Raw genomic sequence first — 24,294 nt, forward strand, 5'->3', positions numbered from 1 at the left:
AAAAATTTTCATCGTTTGAGTCGCAATTTTTTTTCGCGAAAAATCGACTATCGAATTTTGGGCTTTTAAGTACTTTTTCTAACGTAAAATGAGCCGCAAAAAAACGATGGCGCAAACCGCATCTCAATATCTCTAATAGTTTCCGAGATATTTAACTTTGAAAATTGGGAAAAATGAGAAAAAATTAAAATCAACTATCCGAAACTTTGATCGGCCATAACTCAGTTATTTGTTGTCGGATCTGAATTTTAATCCCAGATTTGGAATCTGCGTAAAATTCTGCGTACACTGATGTATAATAACTCAAGTTTACTCTAAAAAATAAGCAAGATATCGATATGAGAAATTTGGTATAGTTTTAATAATGAATTTTCGCGAAAATTTGCAAATTTCGACTATTGGAAAATCTAAAAACGATTTCTTATGTAAAAAATCGCGAGAAAAACGATGCCGCAAACCGCATTCCAATATCTGGAATAGTTTCCGAGATATCGAGCATGAATTGTTTCGAACCTTCGAAAATTTGACCCTCTGGAGACAACCCAAAATTTCAAACGGTCATAACTCGGTTATTTATTGACAAATTTTAAAAAATTGTCATATTTTTGGATTCAGCGTGAAATTCTGCGTAAAATGACACCTAAATTTGTTGAGTTTGCTTAATAATTAAACGAGGTATTGGCCAAAAACTGTTTTGAACACATCATTTTAGGGTGATTTTCAATTAATGTTTTCAAAATGAAGATGACCTTTAATAGCATTAAAGTATACATCAGACGAAAGAGGTGCTTAAAATCTATCTACTGGCCAAATTTGAGATCTATTGGACAAATAGTTTGCGAGTTATGGCCAAAAATAAAAAAAAATGAAAAATTTTCGTCGTTTGAGTCGCAATTTTTTTTCGCGAAAAATCGACTATCGAATTTTGGGCTTTTAAGGACTTTTTTTAACGTAAAATGAGCCGAGAAAAACGATGGCGCAAACCGCATCTCAATATCTCTAATAGTTTCCGAGATATTTAATTTTGAAAATTGGGAAAAATGAGAAAAAATGAAAATCAACTATCCGAAACTTTGATCGGCCATAGTTCAGTTATTTGTTGTCGGATCTGAATTTTAATCCCAGATTTGGAATCTGCAGAAAATTATGCGTTCACTGATGTATAATAACTCAAGTTTACTCTAAAAAATAAGCGAGATATCGATATCAGCAATTTGGCATAGTTTTAGTCATGAATTTTTGCGAAAAGCTGCAACTTTCGACTTTTGGAAAATCAAAGAACTATTTTTCACGTAAAAATCGCGAGAAAAACGATGGCGCAAAGGGTTTCCTAATATTTCTTAATAGTTTCCTAATTGTTGAACACGGATTGTTTCGAATTGACACAATTTGTTTTTTGTATATTAATTTATAGAAGGAAAAGTCTCCGTTTTATTCTTTTTTTATATTCAGAACGAATGTTAATTTAAAACAACAAAAAAGAAATAAAAAAATTTAAATAAACCAAAAAAATCCATAAAAACTAGGAGAAAGATGGTTTGGACAACACGACGTGTGCGTGACATCCATTTCGCACGAATAGTATACAAGACTTTTTCTACCATCGCAGCAAGATGTAAAATTAACTTCAAGAGAGAGTTTTGACAATTATTTTCACCTTGACACTCCACTTTCAAGTTTTCGCATCGTTTTGAAGTGCGAAAATCAAAAAAAATTTTGCGCAAATTCAACGGTTAGAATTTAAAAAATTGGTACTAAAAACGTTTTTGCGAACTCATCGGCCTCACTTCGTCTATAAATAGTAATTAGACCGCAAAAACTATATTTATTACAGTAGACAGAAGATCCAACTCACAAAACAGTGCTTTAAAGACAAAATTAATAGTAATGCTTTAATAAGAGTTTTAATGGACCGAAATAAAAAATTATTTACATTAAAAATTTTTGCGCTCGCTGCCATTGTCACGTTTTTAGTTCCCAAATTAATTTCTATTTGTCGGACTAAATTCTTGATAAAACCACAATTTTCCACTTGCCATTATTAAATAATTGCCCTTTTCCATCTAAACTCGTGATTCATATCCTTCAAGTGCGACGTTGAGTCTCAACGACAATTCTCCAATTTATTTATAAAGATTAGACGTTGGAAAATATACTTAGGTTGAAGTTAGTGCAGCTCTTCCGCTAGTTCAACTCAGAACCAGAACCAGAAACATAAAAAAATGAAGATCTTCTTAATTTGTGCGGTTTTCATATCGGTTCTTTACGGTAAATGAGTTTAATTATTAATTCTTCTTATAATTGAAGAGTTTTAGATGTAAACTGCACCAACAACACTGAGATTCTTAATCACATGAATAAAATGAAAGCAGTTGCAATGACCATGGTGAAAGAGAAATGCTACCAAAACTCTTCGAGGAGCGCAGAAAACTTCAAGGTAAATTAAGTCTTCTTAACATTTCCACACATTTTTTTTTTCTTAGACTCTTCTAGACAACGCCACTTTATGCCTGATGGTCACCACCCAACAATCTCCAGTGTTTGTAACACCAGTAAACACCTTCAAACACAACATACAAAACTGCTTCAACGAAGTCATGGAAGAACTAGAAAACTGCCTTCCTCAAGAATTCAAGGATTTGCCCCAACTAGACTTGGACATCTCCTTCTCGCTCATAGACTTCGCCTACGAAAACAACGAGTACCTCTTCTGTGAGTTGCACCCCCACCTTTCAGTCTTTCTTACAAACTCTTTTAGCCCCCCAATTCAGCAGTTATGTGCAAAATTGCGTGAAAGCCGTTCAAGCAGACAAAACCAAAGATGAACTTCTTAATTGTTTTGATTACAACTCCAACAAGTTTGGACTGAAGGCCACGTGCGAGTAAGTTGAAGAAGGTCTTTGTGGAATCGACTAATGCATTGTTGCAGCCAACTGGAGAAGTGGGAGGCATGTCTACTGGCCAAAATTGGCAAAAAGTGCCCTAAAGACGAACGGGTTGAAAAGGTGACGAAATCTTTTGTGGAAGCCATCAAGGAGCCGTGTGATGAGTACGTCTCTTCGGTTACTGAGAATTCTTTGGATCTGTTGACTCTGTTGGCGCCTTACGCTCCTGTGAATATAAATCCTGATCTTATGTAACACCAAAAAAGTCTTTTATACCAGAATGTATTGTATTAGTATAAAATAATAAACACTGAGAGATAATTTCTCATATCAAGCAGTTTTCTTATTTTTAACCGCATGGATGACATATGAAATGTTTTCGTTTTTTATAAGATTCCACTTATCTTTGAACACGTCGTAAATAAGCCCTCTAGTGTACACAGTCTTGCAGTTTTCTGCAACAAAGAACTCTGGTCACTCCTCCAAACCAACTCTTCTTACTCACCTCTTTCAAAAAATGCCTTCAGATCATTAAGATGTATAAACATCTCATATCTGTGCGTTCCTTTTGGTAAGATTCTAAATACATATTCCAACATAAAAATAGCACAAAAAAACGACAACCACGTCTTGTTTGGAGTCGTCATGAAAATCGATCCTCCAGGCTTCAAGCATCGAATGCAATCTCTAACAAACTCGTCCTTTTCAGTGACGTGTTCTATGACCTCCGAACTAACAACCACATCGAATTTCTCTTCATTCTCTTTAGCAAAGTCTTGAATTGTCGAACAGGTGTATTGCAAATTGGGGAAATTTTGGTCTTTAGCGTGCCATTTTGCCAAGTCGATGAGCTCTTGACTGGCGTCTAATCCAACAGTTTTACAACCTAGACGAGATAAACCTTCAGCGAGGATGCCACCTCCGCAGCCTACGTCTAAAAATGACAGTCCTGCCAAATTATTAGATGCTTGAGGAATAATTCCAATGTCTTTCAAACGGTTCTGCATCCAAGGGATTCTGCAATTGTTGAAGGAATGAAGGGCGCCAAGAGGACCGGATTTGTCCCACCACTGTTTAGCCATTTCGTTGAAGTGTTTGAGTTCGATGGGGTCTACGGTTTTGATTTTTGTGGCGTAGTGTCTAAAATGAGTCAGGTGTTGGACTTATTGGGGCAATAATACAAGAAAATACCTGTAAAACGTTGTTGATACTCTTGCAAATATGTCCATTGCAAATAAAAATGTAATGAAACAACACCAAAAAAGTAATCAAACAACAAAAAAAGTTACAGGAAGGAAGAAGATAGGAATTATCAAAAATGGTGCCAACGAACTGATCCAATCTCAAAGAGTTACTGTTATAAACTGCTGAGGAATTGATTACCCATTAAATTACTAGATAATTATAAAATAAAATCGAACATAAACAATATTTTCCTAGTAATCACATAAACGATATCATAAAATTAATACGTTTAACCCTAAGGTCATAATTGCAAGCTCTTTAAAAATAGACTTTTCTTTCTTTGAACAAAACCTATAATGACCTGTTGATATCAAAATAAGCTAAAATTTGTAAGACCATCATGAACAAAAACTTACCAAAATGATTTCTATCTAGTGACCGTGGGAGATTATTTGTGTTGACGCCATCTGTTGAGCGTATGAACATAACCCCACATTTTTCTCTCCACACTATTTTGATGAGAATTAGTATTGCCCAAACGTCTGAGAACACAAAAACACTTTTATGAAACACTGAAATTTACAATTCTACACTAAAATTCGAAAGAAACTGAAAATTCCGCGTTCTGCAACAGTTCGGACACCATCGGTTAACCTAGTCGTTCGAATTCCGCGGATATACGCAAATAAAATGTTAAATCGCCGAAACCGAAAAAGAATAAACATTTCAAAAAAAAACAATGGGATTAATTTAAAATACCTATTTGACATCTCGGTGACCATGTCAGTGTAAAGTGACCTTAAGAATGCAAAACCACCTTTACTGGTTTTAGTTCCAAAACTGTCAATTATAGTGAGTTTTTTAGGTTACTAACCAAACAAAAATAATTTCAATTATCAAATGGAGCTTTAATTTGTTTGTCTTTACCTGAACATTCTATTATCTGTGATAGAAGTACCGAAAATAGTGCAGTTTCCGGGAAAAGTGAAATTTTTACAACCCAGTTCATACATCAAAGGGAAATTATTCAGTGTGGGTTGGTATACCTGACAAACAACCTAAAGACAAGCGACTGCCTAACTAGTAATATCCGGTTTTTCCCCGTTTTGCTTTATTTTCACCGGAAACATTCCTCACTTCGTGTTTCCAAAGTGATTTTCCGCGGTGCAAAGACAGTTGCTTCGTTTGTATCGGTAGTGAACGCGCAAAATTTCAAAAATTTCCTCATGAAGACACGACGGAGTTCTTGGGAGACCTTAGGGTGAGATATTGAACTAAGAGTGAGTTATGTGAGAAAGTGAGTGCGTTATGTGAGAAAGTGAGTGAGTTTTGTGAGAAAGTGAGTGAGTTTTGTGAACAGAAACACAAGTGATGGTGAGCAAATGATGTCATGAGCAACCAATCAGAGATGAGATGTCGCAGCTTGATCCGGACACTGCCTGTAGGGTAAGTTTACTTTACATATTAATTTACGTTTTACGTTTTTTCTGTGCTTTTAAGCGTTTAATAAGAGAGATAATTATCTCAGAAATTTGACATACTTTCGTCATAAAGTTTTATTTGACGAAATCAAACTCTAATGGCTTATAACTTAGTCATTTATCCTATGTGAATTTCAAGACCAGATTTGGAATTTGCGTAAAATTCTGCGTAGAATGAGCTATAATAACGCTTTTTTTTACCAATAAAAGTCGCCAATTCACCCTAAATTCGTCTTTATTTTCGTTGTGTCTTACTATACATAATTTATTTATTTGGTACACATCACAAATGAAACTATCTAAGTAATTTACAGATGACAAACTATGACTAAAATACCATTAGTTCCTTTTTTCGAAAGCAACTTGATATCCTTCTTTCGCCTTCCCTACAAAGTGAAACTCAACTTCAATATCCTCGATAGACTTGTACTTCCCCGGCCTCACTCTCAAATTCCGAACGATAACAGACAACATCGTTTTCATCGACATCATTCCATATTTCAAACCTAAAACAAACACACGGTATTTTTCCACCACACACACTTTACCCCCAACCTATGCAGTTACGAGGCCCCCAACTAAAAGGCAAATATGCAAGCCGATGTCGTTTCGCAACTTCACTGGGTAGAAATCGATCGGGATCAAATTTCAACGGATCCGGCCAATACTCTGGATCTTTGTGGATCTTCCAGATCGGGAATATAACAGCACTGCCCGCTGGAATAGTATGATCTTGCAATTTTATGAATTTTTTGGGAGTTCTTGCGACATAAGGTGCCGGTGGTAACAAACGCATTGTCTCTTTGATGACTCTTTCTAAGTATTCCATGCGGTTGACGTCTTCTACTGTAACATCTGAGGTGTGGTCGCTGAAGATCGCACACTGCTCTTCGTACAATTTTTCCTACAAAATCAAATGAATGAATGATTGATTTGTTTATTAATTAACCTGAATTTCTGGATAAATGCTCAGAATTAATAAAACAGAGCTGAGTGTAATCGCTGTTGTTTCACTCCCTGCAATGAACATGAATAAAGTTTCCGATTCGACGTCCTTCGAGGGTAAGTTTTTCGACAAGTTGTTTAAGAATATCTTGTCTCTAAGGGGGTCATCTGAAACGAAATTGAATACCGGGTGATTTAGTGTCGTTATATTTACCATGAGACTCCAATGATAAGTGTGTGGAAAGATGGAGATCGATCAACTGTCTTATATGAACAAACTTCTTTTCTATGATTGATTTGGTTTCTTTACCGTACGAACTTAACTTCCAAATTGTATTCAAATGAAGGTGGATTTTGAAAAAGCGCTCAGTGAGTAATTGCTCGTATCTAAAAGAAAAACAACCAAAGAAAAACTGTTTTTTTGAAGGTTATAACTTACCTTACTATCATCTTTATAATGTCGTCATTTTTCTTGGCAAGAATGCCAGGATCTACATCTGCTAGTGTTTCTAAAGAAAACTCGAAATTATGGGGATTTATAGAAGGAAATCTTACCAAAAAGCGTATCTAACGTTTGTCGCCAAACTATTGGTAGGATATCGATGGGACTTTCATAATGCTCTTCTAATTTATTTGTCAAGACGTGTGCATATTTCGCGAAGACCCCAGTGAACGAGTTTATAACTTGTTGGTTGAAACTGGGATTTATTATTTTTCTGTGCATTTTCCACACATCAACTGCAATGTTATAGTATATTATTATATGAGCATGTTATGAGACGTCTTATTTACGAGGTTGATTTTTCAACACGAGCGAGCCTGCGAGCGAATGGAGTACATCAACCGAGTAAATAAGGGCCATGACATGCGAGTGTAATACTATGGTTTATCTACGACCACTAAAAAGTAGACACAAGCCTTGGATTAAAGGTTAGGGTTTTGCAATGTCTAGCTGAGTACACATTAATTCGCCAGAACTACTATCACTACTACTATTCATGTTGAAACACTATTTTCTTCTTCAAAATACACAAACTTTAATGACTTTTGGGAATTTTTAGTTGTCAAAATAAAATCTGACAGTTGTTTTCATTGAGTACTTGGATAAATTAATGAAACATTGGGTTATAGTGCTCATAACTAAATGACTTTCAGCCAATCAGAGCTCGTAATGAGTTCATTACTACACGGGTTCAAGCGAACTACGTTATGAACAAATAACTAAATGGTCGTAGATAAAAATCTTAATTATATTCATTAATAAACAGTTTATTTACTTGAAAGTCAGTCAAATGACATATTACTGAAAAGGAGCTAGTTAAGCTCCGAGACAAGTAAGCGGTTTTTCACATCTCGCCAGCTCAGGCGGCATTTGCAAGAGAGACGTGAAATTTGTACAGTGCGAGCAATAATAACCAGCTTACCGGGTGATGTGAAAATCGAACTAATGCACTCTTCATTATAGTCAAACAACAAGAAATCCTCTTTGTTCACCGACGTGTTTAGCACAACTTCCACATCTTGAGGTCTTGACGAAACGATGCACATTTGGTTAGCTATCCAAATTCTCCACACTTTGGGGCATGTTCGGATTAGCCTCTCAAATACTGTAAAAATTTCTAAAAACGAGATTAATGATGTCACAACATGTGACTCAACGTACCTTTTTGGCCAGCGAATGCAACTTGCACTGTACCAATAACTGGCAAGGAAAATGGTCCCGGAAATTTCGTCGAGTAGTAGTATAACCATCGCCTTCTCCAGTTGTATACAGTGGTAAGAATGAGGCACAACACAAGAAATAATTGTAGTAAATGAGATAAATTAGACAACAAAAAGTCCATCTTGATACGTTTGAAACACTAGCAAATTGTAAAGATTATGTTGGGATACTGGACTAAATATTCAAGATCTTAGATTCACCTTGGTAATACTAAAAGAGGAAAAAAGGAAGTGAATTAATTTTGTCCTTATTATTAAAACAAATATTTGAGTTCCGTTTGTTATTGACTTCATTCTAATGGTACCAATCGTACCGGAATACCAGAGTTATTTTGCCTCGACCTCTCGGTCATACAATTAATTCTTGCAAATTTGGAATTTGTTTAAAATGTTAATAAATGTTTTATTGTTACAACTTATTGCAAACTAATAAATTTATCAAAATATTGCCAAAAGATCTTCTAGGTCACCGACTGGCAAGGTTAAATTAGACAGAAATTTTCCGGACACAATCTAGTGAAATCGATTTCAAGGTCACATCGGATCGTCAAAGGTAAAGGTTATTGGAAAACATGGTAGAGAGAATGGCTACAAAATCCAGGAAACTTAAAAACGTGCAAAATACAGAGAAAATTTCGGGAATCAGAAATGAATAGGCTCAAACACGTTTAGATCTTGCTATGATGCTTAAGGTACCTAACTAAATTCAAAATTGAAAGTTATTGTTGCCAGTTTAAACGGGTCTAGGAGAAATTGCAAACGCTAGAACTCACCAAACTCACGAGACAGAAAGTTAAAAATAAAAATTTCTAAAATCTGTCTTCCGCTCCCTAAGATAACACAACTGCCAACATGCAAAGATCTCTAAGGCCTTTCAAACCAAAGTTTTGTTGACATTTTAGAAAAACTTCGATTTTGGTGCTTTATAGACTTATTTCGACTCTGTTCAGACAATAAATTTTTGAAATGATATATTTTTTTGGGTTGTTTGCAGTGGATTCTTTTTTATTTGTTGTTTATTGGTGCTTATTTTCGATATACCTACATTTTGTGATTTTTTTGTATGCTTTGCTTTTAATATTGTAAATTTTGAAGATTAAAAAAATGGAAATTCTGTTACTTTTTTACAAATTTACAAATTTTTACAAATTTCTAAAGCAAAAGAAACACTTTTTAGAAATTTATATTTAAAGATCCATCCATTCCTCATAACAAAATGAAGAATGTGAATGAAATCGGATTAAAACCAAAAAAGAATTCGTGCGATTGGCTGGCATTCTCTTTATCAAAGAAGTTTTAAAAAAAAAAAACACGCACTCGAGCAACCAATTCGAACGTAACTTATCATTCATTGGCTGGATGTTCAAAACTGTTGTTTATTGGATCGATTTCTTAGCTAATTAGGTAAATCATGCACAAAAAAGTGTCATTCATTCAAAATTTTTAAAATTTGAGCCTTTCGCTTGATGATTTTGAAATTTGGTAAAGTTTATACACGACTAGTAATTTCCTCAAAGATATAAAGGATCTGAAAGGTCTGAAAAAGAATTTGGAGCGTCTAAAAGGTATAAAAAATCCAAAAATCAACCAAATCTAAGGGAGAATTCGAATACTCTGAATCGAATCTCAATATACTTTAAATAGTTCACAGGAATGAAGAATTTGTGGTTTTCGAGAATCCAGAAAATCAGCACAATTTTAGTCGTTTAATAAAATGATGATCTAAAAAGTTCAAAAAATTGCGCGGAAAGCCACTAAATCCAGTGGAATTAGAAATCGAGAAAAGTAGAAAGTTTTCTCTATTTCGGTCTGAAATCTTAAAAGAATGCTCAAAAATAGCGGAATTTGGAAGAAAAACAAAATATTAAATGATATTTGGAGTATAATTTAGAATATAGTTAAAAAATCTATAGAAATTTAAAAATCGAAGAGAATAAAAAAAATTTATAGAGTTTTAGAAAATCTAAATACTTGTGAAATTCGGGATGCAAAGAATTCAAAGTTCCCTATAATCCAGATACAAATAACAGAAGAAAAGAAAAATTAAAATTGAAGAAGAATATTGAAAATGTAAAGAATCTAAAGAGCTTAGACAATTAATTCAACAGTGGGACCAATGTAAATTAAATTGAAAATAGAAGTTCCTAATAATTTTTATTCGACGAATTCTAACCTTGAAGGGTCGATAACCAGTTATACATTTCGTTTTCTGAATCTTGAATTAAGTTTTTTTCACACATTACGAAATTATATCCTTTTCAATCACTTGGTATTTTGGAGAAATCGTCATATTTCCTTTTTTTTTGTCCCATAAGTTCGCTCATGTTACATATGTGGTATGGGAATAACATAATAAGTAATAAATACAAGCTTTTATTAAGTACAAAACCCATTACAAAATTACATGTTAAACTAAAAACTGAGCGGTCAAATAAAAACTCATCCGAATTACGCCTTCAGCCTCAAAATAAACCGAACGAGTTTTTATCGCTCTTTTGATATAAAAATATCTTTGGTATAAGTGGCAATAACTTACAATGTCTTCACTTTTTTATGTACAAAATTCGTTATAAAAATAAATATACAATATAAAAAAATTAAACTAGAATCCCGAGGTCTTTTACGAGCCGCCATTTACAAACACGATGAACCAGACAAATTACAACCTAAAAAAGTACTTCCTCTAATGCAAAACCTAAACCTATTTTTTATTTTCTATGATTGTCTGATTCTACCATTCCTATACTATACACAATGTGTTGTCTTTACAAACGGAAATCTGCGCTTCCTGCATGATCCTAAGCCGTGGTCCTAGAGGTACTCCCATTTTCTGAAGTCGTTCTTCACTAAGATATGGCAGTTCGACCATTCCCACTCGTTCGTTCTCGAAAACGTTTGCATACTTCTACAAAAAGAATTAAAAACAAAGCCTCAAACATTAAAAAACGAACCTCATAACCCAATTTCCTTAAAAACAATCTCAATAATGGCGGCTCATCTCCAAAAAACTTCGTGAGCTTTTTCACCCTTGTCGGATTCGCTAGAGTTGGTAAATCCTTCGAGGTGTTCACAGCTCTGGAAGCTGACTGAGATCGCACATTTAACATGTTCGTTTGAGTTCTCAAAGCCGCGATTTCACCTCTGATGTTTTCCATTTCTTGTATCATCAAATGCTGGGTGCGCATTTCGGACGATAAGTGAGCAACGGATCTAAACACACCACTGAAGAGAAGAAGTTTCCACCATCAAATTTCCTTACCTTGCAAGAGTCACCACGTGAGATTCCAATCGCTGAAATCTCTTATTGATCCCTCTGATGTCGCGGACTTTTTTCCGGTCTTCGTGCGCACGTCGCTTGTCTCTAATCGGACGGCTGCTCACAGAACTCGATGGCAAGGATGACATGCTTCCGTAACGCCGTTTGCTGAACCTGGGGTCCGACGGTTGGTATCTTCCGGTGTATTTTTTCACCCCTAGAAGCTTGAGGACCTCGGAGTACATGGTTTCAAGACCCTCGAGTTGTTTCCGGATGGCTCTAGCATCAGTTGTGCTGATATCGCCGTCGGAGTCGCTCTGACCATCTAGCATGGACTCCAGGTCTAGAGATCTGGTGGTCGTTGATGTTAAGTCGGTGGTGTCCAGACCGAAGACTGCAAAACGAATTGTTAAGTTTGTTCTTTCACAAGAGAAAACGTACTTTGTTTCCCTCTTAACACGGCGGTGTGATCAATCTTCTTCGGATTCTTGTGCTTCTGGTTAGAGCCGCTGGTCCAACGCGCGTTTCCTCCAACATCGCGACTTGGGTGGAGTTTTGACGACCTGTTGTAGGCTTCATAATCCGGTTTACTCCCATAAGGCAAACTGGAAGATTCAAAATCAAGATTTGGAGATTAGAATCACAGTCAATTTTCGTACCTGCTGTGTTTGTAGCGCGTCGAATTCCGGGGGGTAATATTGGGCGAGGATTGCTCCCCAGGTGACAGAGGCGGTAAAGGAGGAGTCATCGAAGAAATGCTCTCGCTGAGAGTGGAGTTCGCGATTCCATCTCGACTTCCTTGCAGCGACAGCTCGTGGAGCTTCGGTTCCAAAATATTCCTCAACTCGTTTTCGACGATATCGACCCATTCAGAGTCGTGTCCGTGGTCGCGATAGTGACTTTCCCTTTGCCCGTTGTGGTTTTCCCCCAAATCAATTCCCCCAGGTCTCCTCCCACTGCTATAAGCAGCACTTCCTCTTCCGGAATCAGCGTTGGAAGACGACTGTCCTGTTTTGTCGTAATCCGAACTGGCAGCCGAGCCCGCGTTCTTCTTTCCTCTGTCTTCCTCTTTAGATCGCTGGCCGACGTTATACACCCCTTCGATTTTCCCGATTTCTCCCTCCAAACGCTTCCGCGGGGATCCTTGGAGTGTTTCCATGACTTTACTGTCGTCTTCCTGGTCTTTCTTCTCGTCTAACTTCCGTTCTTTTGAGTTGTTTCGTTTGAGGAAGCCCCCATCATCGCTGTCTTTCTCCCCATCCGGCGCTGATGGTAGACTCGCCTCCATGATATTCCCGTGGGAACCGCGCCGTGTGGGGGCTGCTTGTGGTTGAGGTCGCCCATCAGGCACTTCTGATCGCGTCTCGTCTTCGTACGCAAGTTGGGGCTGTGACGCGGCACGACGTGACTCAAACTGCCGTTGACTATCACGTTCGATTTGTTGGGCGCTTCGGCGCTCCATTGCGATGGGTTGCCGACGCTCATCCTTATCCTTCGGACTAGTAAACTAAAGAAACACGTTAAAATTGAAGAGGTTTTGAATCGAACTCACCGGTGACTGGTGCTGGACTTGCATGTACCCTTGCTCCCTGTTGGTGGCGGGCGGAAACCTGTTACTACCCCTCTGGGGCGTCGCCCCATATGCGTTTTGATAGTACATGGGTTCGTCCGGTCGTGACAACACCTCTTGACTTCGCGCTTGCATCAACTGTTGTTGGTACATAGTGTGCTGCATTTTAATTTGTTGATTCACTTGGTAATGTTGTTGTAACATCTGCTGCTGCATGATGTGTTGGTTGTACTGGTGCTGGGAAATATTCTGATCGACGCGCGGTTTCCCATATATGCCTTGTTCGCCGCTCTTTTTCTCCTCATCCCCAAGATTCCGTTGACTCCGCCGCAGCTCCTCGGCGACGTTATTCAAACCCGGTTCTTCAGTCTTGTCTTCGGAGTTTTCCTTATTACTGTTCTTAAACCTGCTGGAAATAATGTCCTTGATGGTGTGGTACGTTTTCGCCACTGTCTTCTTATCCTTCTGTTCCTTGGACGCTTCAATTTGTACAGTGACTTGTTGGGTGTTTTGTGAAAACTCGTCTTGGTATGGACGAGGGGCCGGTTTGGGGGGGTCGCCATGCCAGGATTGCCTCGGTACCGCACCAGTGGAGTGAGGAGTTTGGCCGTTGTAGTACTCTTGAGGGGTGGGGTGGTACGTTGCACGAAAAACCGAGTTTTGCTCGAGTTGTTGGTGAGGGCTCTGCACCATTCCGGAGTGGTTCTACAACAAAATTCGATTAGTACTGTGGTGGTACCGGTAGGAAGTTAACCGCTTCCGTGGTGTTGAGCGCAAACTCGACCATTTGAGCAGTTACCGGAACGAAGAACGAAACAATACTGAGCGTGTATTAAAATATAGATATTCCGCACCGCGCGGCCATCTACATAGAATTATAAACAATTCCCGTAGATGGTATCTTTCTTGTGAAGACCCAATCAGACAAGTGTGTAAAGGTAGGAAACCTGCACTCTTGTTAAGAATTCCCCTTAATTGAACGCTTGCCTTATAAATATAAACACATATTAAGATGCATTATGTATAAGTCGGATGTTACAGCGCATTCTAATTGCCTTCAGACAGCCGCGGTACTCCAAAGCATACTGTGAAGAGTGAGAAGGGAAAAATTCGGCTTTTTTCCCAATCCGCAAAAATGTGCCAATTATATCTAATTGCAGGTTTTAAATCTAACATTGATGTTAATTGGTTGTTGAGAATTCTCTTCTGCCCCATCAAATACGGGAAGTGATAAATTAAGATAACTTTCATTGGAATTGCCGAAGAACCATTAAAATGCAAATTAACACCAACACAAGCGACATCTACCAGGCACGTACGGAAGAAAAATTCCAAGTTTCGCAATCAGCAGTACCGGTGGTGCAATATGAAATCCAATGACTCAATCCACCAGGCACGTGTTGGCAGTTCTGGTTTTTCGACGAACGAAAATTTCATCAATTTTGTTAGATTTATTAGTTATCTTTCACAAACACACAAAAGAAATGAACAGGGTACAACAGCTGCTGCTTCTTAAGAGCCAGAGTGCACTGGGACACCTTCCGGTTTTTGGCGACGACGCCATGAAACCTATCAACATCGCTCTCCCACATCCCGCTGAAGTTATAAACGCCCGGACTGTAATTAATACAATACGGAGTCTCTTCACTTGCTAAAAACTCCATGTCACAAGTACTCTCATGATTTGACACGTTGGATTTAATCTCCGGCCACCGGCTGCAGTTCCATGGATTTCCATACAGAATCAACGTTTTATTCTGCAGATCGACATTCTTGAAGCTCAGATCTTTGAGACGATTCAAAGCCAACGAAATTGTTAGTGTTGGTTGTTTTTGAGGGACCTCCAACCAGTTCAAGATGTACACACTCGAGATTTTGTTGTTGCTGAGGTCCAACAACTTCAACTTGTCGAGGTTTTTGAACGCCCCCTTGTCCACATTTCGGATTTGGTTGAAGGAAATGTCGAAAACCACCAACTTCGTTAGGTTTTCCACCCTCGGAACTTCGTTGAATTTGTTGTGACTCAAAGTCAGCTGTTGGAGGTGCTTCAAAGGAGTGAAGACATCGTCGTGGAGGTACCGGAGGTTGTTTTTGTCCAAATTCAACACCTCCAAACTCACCGGGAAGCTTTTTGGGGGAATGTGTGATAATTTGTTGTTTCGTATGCTCAAAACCTTCGTTACTTTTGTTAAGGGAAGGGATTTGAATTCGATCGTCTCCAAGAAATTATCGGAGAGATCGAGATTCTCCATGCTCTGGTGCATGAACGCTTCTTCACCAATAGATTCGATTTTGTTGTTCACCAAACTGAACTTCTTCAGCGGCATGAGGGGAAAGTGGTACTTTTCGATTTTCTTCAGATTGTTACCGTACAAACTGAGGTACTTCAACGAGCTCGTGACGTAAAGACACTCATAGTGGTAAGTCATCTCCAGAGTATCAATCGAACGAATGATAATCAAAGACGAAAGTTGGTACCTGTCGAGCTTTAAAGTTTCCATGAAGTTTACAGAGACCATTTTCGTGGTTCTTGAGTCGGAGCCGATGATGACTTCACCGAGGTTCTCAGTGTCGTTGTAGTTCTCGAAGTCTTCAAAAGTGTCACATGTTGTCATGAACGATTGTCTGCACACGCTCACACTTTTGTGGACGAGCGAACAGGAAGAAAGAAGAATCAAAGTTTTCGCGAACATTGTTATGAACATCGCACTGTAGCGGCGAATTTATTGTGGCTAAAGAATGATAACCTCTCAAGGCCCCCGATAATAGAAACATCTGGGTCTTCCCCATCTATTTTGAGATTTTATTGGATTGTTTACACTAATTAAGCGACACAACCAAAACCAATATGGTTGAACAGTTTATGTCCTACCGGTGCTAGAACACAGTTTTTACTTTTAGTACTCTTCGTAACGGTTTAACAACTGTACTAAGATTTTGGCCAAGAATGTGAATTTTTAGAAATTTACATTTTTAGGATGAACAAAAAATTTATTCGTTTTCTATTAAAATCCGTAACTTTGGCAATTTTGATTTACGAGTAGTAAAATTTGCCAGAATTACTACTTTAGACTTGTTTATCAAATGTGCTTAAATGCAAAATTTTAGGTTTAGAAATGCCTCTTTTCGAAATTTTTCCAATTTTTTCAACTGTTTTCCGTAGCAATGATTGTTTTGATTCAAAATTAGAAATTTGGCGACGTTACTATTTGTTTGTTTATCGACCCTGCAAAAATTAGAAAATTTATGGACAAAAATAAAGTTTTTGGAAATTTTCATCTTCAAAGCGGACTAAAAATTTCCAGCTTTTTTCCATTAAAATTCATAACTTTGGCAATGTTTATCCAAAAACCGTAAAATTTGAAAAAATTACAACTTCCGAGTAATTTAACAATTATGCTAAGTTACAAAGGTTTAGGATAAGAATGTCAATTTAAAAAAAAATCTATTTTAGGCGACTTGAACTAAAAATAAAATTTTTAGGCCTTAAAAGCGGCCTAAAAGTGAGTCTTTTCTGGCCGCAAACATTTTCGGCCGATCTATGGTGGCGCCATCTATCCATAGTTTTGCATATTACGTCAAGATACCGATATAACCCTTAATTTTATAATTATTTAGGTAAAATCAAATCGACAAACTGCTGTAAAGTGCAACAAAGACGTGTTGAATTATTGAAAATGAACATGTCTAGCAGTGCTGTCGCAACAACATCAAAAAGCACATCAAACCTAATTCATACAAATTGTGAAGCTACACGTGCTGAAACTGCAAATGTAAATAAGGAAAATATGAACTTTTCTGAAGGATTTATAAATATTTACAATTATTCAGTTGTTATAATTGATTAAATCAATAAATCATAAATAAAAATTAATTAACTTGTAAATATAATGATGTCGCCTAAAAAATTTTGTGTGTAACACGGTCAAAAAGTGCCATTTTGCCCTCGCCTTCTTTCTGGCCTTGGCTAGCGCCTCGACCATTAAAAAAAGGCTCAGCCAAAAAAGAACCACTTTTTGGCCTTGGTACACAAATAGCTATTTTAGGACGAACAAAAAATTCGGCCGTTTTCTATTAAAATCCGTAACTGCGGCAATTTTGATTTAAAAGTAATAAAATTTCTTAAACTTACTACTTTAGCTTACGAGTATGTTTATCAAGTGTGCTAAAATACAAAATTTTAGGATAAGAAATGCCTCTTTTACAAATTTTATATTCCGGTCAAACTAAAAATTTCATTTTTTTTTCAACCGTTTTTTATTAAATTCCCTAACTCTGGGAGTCTTGATTCCAAAATAGTAAAATTTTGCGACGTTACACTATTTAAGGTTTGTTTATCGACTCTGCAAAAATTAGAAAATTTAAGAACAAAATTAGTTTTTGAAAATTTTTAGCTTTACAGCGGACTGAAAATTTCCAGTTTTTCTCCATTAAAATCCATATTTCGGCAATTTCTATCCAAAAACTGTAAAATTTCGAGGAGTTACTACTTCTGTGTAGTTTACGAACTGTACCAAGTTACAAATATTTAGGACAAGTAGTATGTGAATTTTTAGAAATTTTTATTTTAGGACGAACCGAAAATTCATCCGTTTTACATTAAAACCCGTCACTGTGGCAATTTTAATTCAAAAATAGTAAAATTTGGCAACGTTACTAGTTAAGGTATGTTTATAAATTGTGCTAAAATTAGAAAATTGAAGGACAAGAAATTGAATTTTTGGAAATTTTCATCTTCGACTAAAAATTTCCAGTTTTTTTTCCATTAACATCCAGAACTTTAGCAATTTTTATCCAATAACTGAAGAATTAAGAGGAGTTCCTACTTTCGTGTAGTGTAATAGCTGTACCAAGTTTTAAAGACTTTGGCCAAGAATGTAAATTCTTAGAAATTTTCATATTTAGAACCAAAAATTCGTCCCTTTCTTATTAAGACCCGTTACTGTGGCAGTTTTGATCTAAAAGTAGTGAAATTTGTCAAAATTACCACTTTAGCCTTGTTTATCAAGTGTGCTAAAATACAAAGCTTTAGGATTAGAAATGCCCCTTTTAGAAATTTTGTTTTGATAATCAAAGACGAAAGTTAGTACCTGTCGAGCTTCAAGGTTTCCATGAAGTTCACAGAGACCATTTTCGTGCTTCCTGAGTCGGAGCCGATGTCGTTGTAGTTCTCGAAGTCTTCAAAAGTGTCACATGTTGTCATATGAACATCGCACTGCAGCGGCGAATTTATTGCGGCTAAAGAATGATAACCTTTCAAGGCCCCCGATAATAGAAAGATCTGGGTCTTGCCCATCTATTTTGAGATTTTATTGGATTGTTTACATTAATTAAGCGACACAACCAAAACCAATATGGTTGAACAGTTTGTGTCCTATCGGTGCTAGGAAACAGTTTGTACTTTTATTACTCTTGGTAACAGTGTCGTGGAACCTGTCAACATCACCCTCCCACATGCTAACGAAAAGATAAGAGTCCGCTCTGTAATTAATACAATAGGGAGCATTTCCCGACGATAGAAACTCGATGTCACATTCACTTTCATGTCCTTTTAGTTTGGTTTTAAGTTGCGGCCAAGTGTTGCAGTCCCATGGGTTTCCAAACAAAATCAGAGTCTGGTTCTGGAGAACTACTTCTTCTACTTTTAGCTGGCGTAATCCGTTCATTGCTAACGAAATGACCAAAGTTGGTTGTTTCTGAGGGGTAATAATCCACGATAAAACCACGTCGCTCTTAATCAGATTGTTACTTAAGTCAAGCAATTTTAACTCATCCATTTGCTTAAACGTGTCTTTCTTAAAACTCGAAATGGCGTTAAAAGAAATGTCAAAATGCACAAGCTTCTTCAGATGCTCGATTTTTGGCAAAGCGTTGAAGTTGTTGTGACTCAGAGTCAGTTGCTTGAGATTGACCAAATCAGCGAAGACTTCGTCTTGGATGTACCGGAGTTTATTGTAGTCCAAGTGGAGGAACTCAAGACTGGAGGAAAAACTCCCACTTTCAATATGCGTAATTTTGTTGTTCCGGATGATCACCACTTTATTCGCCGGTACCAAAGGAAGAGACTCACTCTCGACAACCTCAATGGCGTTGTCTGACAAATCCAAGATTTCGATTTCATGTCCTCGGAACGCCCAACCCTTCACCGCTTCAATCTCATTGTTAACCAAACTCATTTTCTTCAAGTGGAAAAGAGGGAAATGGTACGGCTTGATGACCTTCATGATGTTCCCATAGAAAATAATTGTTTGCAAAGGAGAATTGTCGTAATTACACTGAAAGGCATACGTGGTAATATCCAACCTATTGACAGCTCTGATAATCATCAAAGTTAAGAGATTGTGGTACCGACTGATCTGAAGAGTGTGCATCAAATCGACCGAAGACATGTTGGTACCACTTTCGGACCCTATCATCACTTCCGTTAAAGTCTCCACGTCGGTGTAACTTTTAAAGTCTTGGATTGTGTCACATATTGTTACAAAGGAGTGTCTACACCCACAATTTGATGGGTGGAACATCAGCACTAGGAGTAGATATGGAGACATGGCGAGTTTGGAGTTGGTACTGGCGGCAACAACTGGTTTTGCGATAATTATATCGCGTGATAACCCAACGCGACCTTGTTCAATCGCAGGTATTTAAAGAGACGCACAATTTTGATTGAAAATCGCATTGAAATTTCCTAATTCTTTACTTGGTAACTTTGGCAATTTTTATCTAAAAACTGTAGAATTTGGAGGAGTTACTACTTCTGTGTAGTTTAACAACTGTACTAAGTTGTGACTTTTTAGAAATTTTCATTTTTAGGACGAACAAAAAATTTATTCGTTTTCTATTAAAATCCGTAACTGCGGCAATTTTGATTTAAGAGTAGTAAAATTAGTCAAAATTACTACTTTAGCTTATGTTTATCAAGTGTGCTAAAATACAAAATTTTAGGATAAGAAATGCTTTTTTAGAAATTTTTATATTCTAATCAAACTAAAAATTTCCATTTTTTTTCAACCGTTCTTTGCTAAATTCCGTAACTATGGGAGTCTTGATTCAAAAATAGTAAAATTTTGCCACGTTACACTAATAAGGGTTTGTTTATCGACTCTGCAAAAATTAGAAAATTTAAGGACAAAAATAGAGTTTTTGGAAATTTTTATCTTCAAAGCGGACTAAAAATTTCCAGTTTTTCTTCATTAAACTCCATAATTTTGGCAATTTTTATCCAAAAACTGTAGAATTTGAAGGAGTTACTACTCTTGTGTAGTGTAACAACTGTGCCAACTTTCAAAGATTTTGGCCAAAAATGTGAATTCTTAGAAATTTTCATTTTTAGAACGAACCAAAAATTTATTCGTTTTCTATTAAAATCCGTAACTGCGGCAATTTTGATTTAAGAGTAGTAAAATTAGTCAAAATTACTACTTTAGCTTATGTTTATCAAGTGTGCTAAAATACAAAATTTTAGGATAAGAAATGCTTTTTTAGAAATTTTTATATTCTAATCAAACTAAAAATTTCCATTTTTTTTCAACCGTTCTTTGCAAAATTCCGTAATTATGGGAGTCTTGATTCAAAAATAGTAAAATTTTGCCACGTTACACTATTAAGGGTTTGTTTATCGACTCTGCAGAAATTAGAAAATTTAAGGACAAAAATAGAGTTTTTGGAAATTTTTATCTTCAAAGCGGACTAAAAATTTCGTTTTTCTTCATTAAACTCCATAATTTTGGCAATTTTTATCCAAAAACTGTAGAATTTGAAGGAGTTACTACTCTTGTGTAGTGTAACAACTGTGCCAACTTTCAAAGATTTTGGCCAAAAATGTGAATTCTTAGAAATTTTCATTTTTAGAACGAACCAAAAATTTATTCGTTTTCTATTAAAATCCGTAACTGCGGCAATTTTGATTTAAGAGTAGTAAAATTAGTCAAAATTACTACTTTAGCTTACGTTTATCAAGTGTGCTAAAATACAAAATTTTAGGATAAGAAATGCTTTTTTAGAAATTTTTATATTCTAATCAAACTAAAAATTTCCATTTTTTTTCAACCGTTCTTTGCTAAATTCCGTAACTATGGGAGTCTTGATTCAAAAATAGTAAAATTTTGCCACGTTACACTATTAAGGGTTTGTTTATCGACTCTGCAAAAATTAGAAAATTTAAGGACAAAAATAGAGTTTTTGGAAATTTTTATCTTTAAAGCGGACTAAAAATTTCCAGTTTTTCTTCATTAAAATCCATAATTTTGGCAATTTTTATCCAAAAACTGTAGAATTTGAAGGAGTTACTACTCTCGTGTAGTGTAACAACTGTGCCAACTTTCAAAGATTTTGGCCAAAAATGTGAATTCTTAGAAATTTTCATTTTTAGAACGAACCAAAAATTTATTCGTTTTCTATTAAAATCCGTAACTGCGGCAATTTTGATTTAAGAGTAGTAAAATTAGTCAAAATTACTACTTTGGCTTATGTTTATCAAGTGTGCTAAAATACAAAATTTTAGGATAAGAAATGCTTTTTTAGAAATTTTTATATTCTAATCAAACTAAAAATTTCCATTTTTTTTCAACCGTTCTTTGCAAAATTCCGTAACTATGGGAGTCTTGATTCAAAAATAGTAAAATTTTGCCACGTTACACTATTAAGGGTTTGTTTATCGACTCTGCAGAAATTAGAAAATTTAAGGACAAAAATAGAGTTTTTGGAAATTTTTATCTTCAAAGCGGACTAAAAATTTCCAGTTTTTCTTCATTAAACTCCATAATTTTGGCAATTTTTATCCAAAAACTGTAGAATTTGAAGGAGTTACTACTCTCGTGTAGTGTAACAACTGTGCCAACTTTCAAAGATTTTGGCCAAAAATGTGAATTCTTAGAAATTTTCATTTTTAGAACGAACCAAAAATTTGTTCGTTTTTTATTAAGACCCGTTACTGTGACAATTTTGATTTAAAAGTAGTGAAATTTGTCAAAATTACCACTTTAGCCTTGATTATCAAGTGAGCTAAAATACAAAGAAATCCCCCTTTTAGAAATTTCGTTTTTTTTCAACCGCTTTTAATTAAATTTTGCAACTATGGGAGTTTTAATTCAAAAATTGTATAATTTGGCGACGTTACTATTTAATTTTGATTGAAATCGCATTGAAATCTCCTTACTCAACTGGGAATACCAGTCAATTTTGATTGAAATCGCATTGAAATCTCCTTTCTCAACTGGAAATACCAGTCGGCATCGCCTTCCCACTCAATTTGTCCACCGTCTCGTCAGTTTTCAAAACAGTCGCATCCAAGCACCATGTGCTCCATCGCGAAACTCACTTTTCTTGTTTTTGTGCACGTTCTGCAAACCGACGGCAACTGCATTCACTCGTATGTTACATTCTGTGACGATTTGGCGGATTTCAAGAAGTACAACGTCGAAAATTGGACCGAAGTTGTTGTCGGTGCGGAAAATAACAATGCAGAGTTGCGATCAGTCGACGCGAATTCCTTCAGAATTGACAGGTTCAAGAGGATGACGCATTTAACAGTAGTGAGGCTGATTAATGATATAAAGTCGTACACCTTCAGTTTTGACCCGGAAGACTGGAAACTGGAGTACTTAAAATTCTACGGGAATGAAGTCGAACGGATCCGGTTCACGACTTTCGACAACATGAGACTGAGGAAGTTGAGTTTGGTCAACAACAGCATCGAGTATTTCCACAAAGGGGCGTTCTATAACTGCGAAATTCGCACGATTGACTTGTCTGATAACAAACTGGAGATGATTGAAGCGGACGTTTTTTCGGACGAGTTCTTAAGAAACGCGACGAAGGAACTGATTGTGCGGAACAACAGACTGGCGGTGATCGGACCGAAGAGTCTTCCGACTAGCTTAGAAAGACTAGACTTGTCGTACAACAATATCCAAGTCTTACAATACAGCATCTTAGAAAACCTCCAGAGTCTCCAAGAGCTCGATCTTAGCCACAACAGAATCTCATCACCGCCTGGATTACTAAACCTCAAAAACATCAGAATTGTTGACGTGTCGTACAACAAGATCTTGACTCTTCGGGTGGCGGAATTCAAGGATTTGTCTCAACTGGAAGTTCTGGATTTGAGTCACAACAGAATTTCTTATCCGTTGACTTTCAATAAGTTTAATTTTCCGGAACGGCACCCGTCACTGCAGATTTCGCTCGCGTTTAACAAGTTGTCGCATTTGATACTGGAAGACGACAGTTTTCGACACCACGTTGTTTTCTTGTTCGGAAATCCATGGGATTGTGGTTGTTGGAGCATTCTGGAGAAGTTCATGGTGGAGAGGAATGTCAAGAGGAATCAGTGCGACTTGGAGTACTTCGGAAAGGGACAAGTTCCATACTGTATAACCTACCCCGTTGCTAATAATTGTACGCAGCCTGTGCACAGACGTGCGGACTTTACCTCCCCGGAGATCGAACAGTTTTTGGCAGTGATAAACCGCAGCGCAGATAATATAAAATGTAGTTTGAAACCCCGAAAATTGTAAGAAATAAACGAAGTTTAAACTAATTGTGGAATTAAAATTCTGGAATGATCGAAGGCAATGTGCCCGTAGTTACAAGAATCTTGTTATCGCGTGTTCAAAATCTGACGTGCTCGCTTTACAAAAATCAATAAAAAATGTGCGTAACGTTTCTAAGAACAACTAGAGAATATCAATAAGACAAACCTGATCGGGACTGAGAATCTGATGGGTTTGGCCCTGTGCAGTCCAAGCAGCCATCTGTTTAGGTGGAACGTCTGGGGCAATGGCGCCTTTCGTTCTTTTCTTGTAGTCGTGGAGGATCGGGATTTTGGAGTTCTTGTCGGTGCTCGACAGAATCACCTCCCTTTCAATCTAAAAAAATTAATTATAATAATTATTACGATCTACTTTTACAAAAGTGTGACGTAAATACTACACAATTGCGTTGGTTTGTGAAACTTTACTATGGCCATCCAGTAGAAGAACTGTTAAATATCATGAATGGTACGGTGCAATGTTATTCTTCATCGCGATTGTTACGCCAAGACATTGGGAATGTTCTCATGACTAATTGAACTCTTGGTGTAAGAAGTCGTTCGGAAATATTTTCTTGTTACTTGTCGTCGAAAAAATCGACCTGATATGTTGGCAACACTGTTATTATCAGCAAAAATTGTCCTGTAATAATGCTGGAGCGTTCATTAGTGATAAGACCGTAAAAGGAAGCCTTTTTTGTAGATTAATTAGCTGCCAATGA

General features: G+C 36.7%; 6 protein-coding genes across 8 annotated transcripts in view; 2 read left to right on the forward strand and 4 right to left on the reverse strand.

The window, feature by feature from the left end:
- Positions 1-2,081: 2,081 nt before the first annotated feature.
- Positions 2,082-3,219, forward strand: LOC148166359 (uncharacterized). Its single transcript, XM_088049133.1, has 5 exons — positions 2,082-2,268; positions 2,316-2,437; positions 2,484-2,712; positions 2,759-2,882; positions 2,930-3,219. Exons 1-5 carry the CDS (start codon positions 2,223-2,225, stop codon positions 3,138-3,140), a joined length of 732 nt encoding a protein of 243 aa, XP_087905259.1. The 5' UTR covers positions 2,082-2,222; the 3' UTR covers positions 3,141-3,219.
- Positions 3,220-5,768: 2,549 nt separating this feature from the next.
- On the reverse strand, positions 5,769-8,340 carry LOC148166360 (cytochrome P450 4C1-like). The gene is made up of 8 exons (XM_088048524.1): positions 8,160-8,340; positions 7,921-8,115; positions 7,052-7,234; positions 6,936-7,005; positions 6,711-6,883; positions 6,501-6,664; positions 6,107-6,455; positions 5,769-6,057 (listed from the first exon to the last, which is right to left on the reverse strand). Exons 1-8 carry the CDS (start codon positions 8,338-8,340, stop codon positions 5,891-5,893), a joined length of 1,482 nt encoding a protein of 493 aa, XP_087904650.1. The 3' UTR covers positions 5,769-5,890.
- Positions 8,341-10,575: 2,235 nt separating this feature from the next.
- LOC148166361 (uncharacterized) overlaps positions 10,576-24,294 on the reverse strand; it is a 31,198-nt gene continuing 17,479 nt past the window's right edge. For 2 of the 3 annotated variants that reach the window (XM_088049028.1, XM_088049029.1), the window contains 7 exons: positions 23,742-23,909; positions 13,027-13,749; positions 12,134-12,981; positions 11,916-12,079; positions 11,478-11,868; positions 11,170-11,428; positions 10,576-11,123 (listed from right to left, as the gene is read on the reverse strand). In XM_088049028.1, the coding sequence (XP_087905154.1) occupies positions 10,959-11,123; positions 11,170-11,428; positions 11,478-11,868; positions 11,916-12,079; positions 12,134-12,981; positions 13,027-13,749; positions 23,742-23,909 (2,718 nt within the window). In that variant the 3' untranslated portion in view covers positions 10,576-10,958. Of the gene's footprint in view, positions 11,124-11,169; positions 11,429-11,477; positions 11,869-11,915; positions 12,080-12,133; positions 12,982-13,026; positions 13,750-13,798; positions 13,895-23,741; positions 23,910-24,294 lie in introns of those variants that run through there. The other variant, XM_088049031.1, reaches the window with a different exon arrangement.
- LOC148166362 (uncharacterized) lies at positions 14,476-15,874 on the reverse strand. The gene has a single exon (XM_088049036.1). It carries the CDS (start codon positions 15,747-15,749, stop codon positions 14,499-14,501), a length of 1,251 nt encoding a protein of 416 aa, XP_087905162.1. The 5' UTR covers positions 15,750-15,874; the 3' UTR covers positions 14,476-14,498.
- Positions 18,331-19,607, reverse strand: LOC148166363 (uncharacterized). Its single transcript, XM_088049039.1, has one exon. The coding sequence runs from the start codon at positions 19,590-19,592 to the stop codon at positions 18,375-18,377; it is 1,218 nt and encodes a 405-aa protein (XP_087905165.1). The 5' UTR covers positions 19,593-19,607; the 3' UTR covers positions 18,331-18,374.
- On the forward strand, positions 22,275-23,581 carry LOC148166364 (uncharacterized). The gene has a single exon (XM_088049038.1). The coding sequence runs from the start codon at positions 22,338-22,340 to the stop codon at positions 23,556-23,558; it is 1,221 nt and encodes a 406-aa protein (XP_087905164.1). The 5' UTR covers positions 22,275-22,337; the 3' UTR covers positions 23,559-23,581.

Source organism: Gnatocerus cornutus, unplaced genomic scaffold, assembly GCF_029298725.1.
Source record: "Gnatocerus cornutus isolate USDA-ARS CGAHR unplaced genomic scaffold, icGnaCorn1.1 ctg00000023.1, whole genome shotgun sequence".
NCBI lineage: Eukaryota > Metazoa > Arthropoda > Insecta > Coleoptera > Tenebrionidae > Gnatocerus > Gnatocerus cornutus.

Excerpts from the sequence above, each read along its gene's own strand:
- LOC148166359 (XM_088049133.1), top strand. The coding sequence starts at position 2,223 with ATGAAGATCTTCTTAATTTGTGCGGTTTTCATATCGGTTCTTTACG. Across the intron at positions 2,438-2,483 it reads GGAGCGCAGAAAACTTCAAG|ACTCTTCTAGACAACGCCAC; the intron begins GTAAATTAAGTC and ends TTTTTTTCTTAG. Across the intron at positions 2,883-2,929 it reads GGACTGAAGGCCACGTGCGA|CCAACTGGAGAAGTGGGAGG; the intron begins GTAAGTTGAAGA and ends GCATTGTTGCAG.
- LOC148166360 (XM_088048524.1), bottom strand. The coding sequence starts at position 8,340 with ATGGACTTTTTGTTGTCTAATTTATCTCATTTACTACAATTATTTCTT. Across the intron at positions 8,116-8,159 it reads TGCATTCGCTGGCCAAAAAG|AAATTTTTACAGTATTTGAG; the intron begins GTACGTTGAGTC and ends TCTCGTTTTTAG. Across the intron at positions 6,884-6,935 it reads ATTATAAAGATGATAGTAAG|ATACGAGCAATTACTCACTG; the intron begins GTAAGTTATAAC and ends TTTTTCTTTTAG.
- LOC148166362 (XM_088049036.1), bottom strand. The coding sequence starts at position 15,749 with ATGTTCATAACAATGTTCGCGAAAACTTTGATTCTTCTTTCTTCCTGT.
- LOC148166363 (XM_088049039.1), bottom strand. The coding sequence starts at position 19,592 with ATGTCTCCATATCTACTCCTAGTGCTGATGTTCCACCCATCAAATTGT.
- LOC148166364 (XM_088049038.1), top strand. The coding sequence starts at position 22,338 with ATGTGCTCCATCGCGAAACTCACTTTTCTTGTTTTTGTGCACGTTCTG.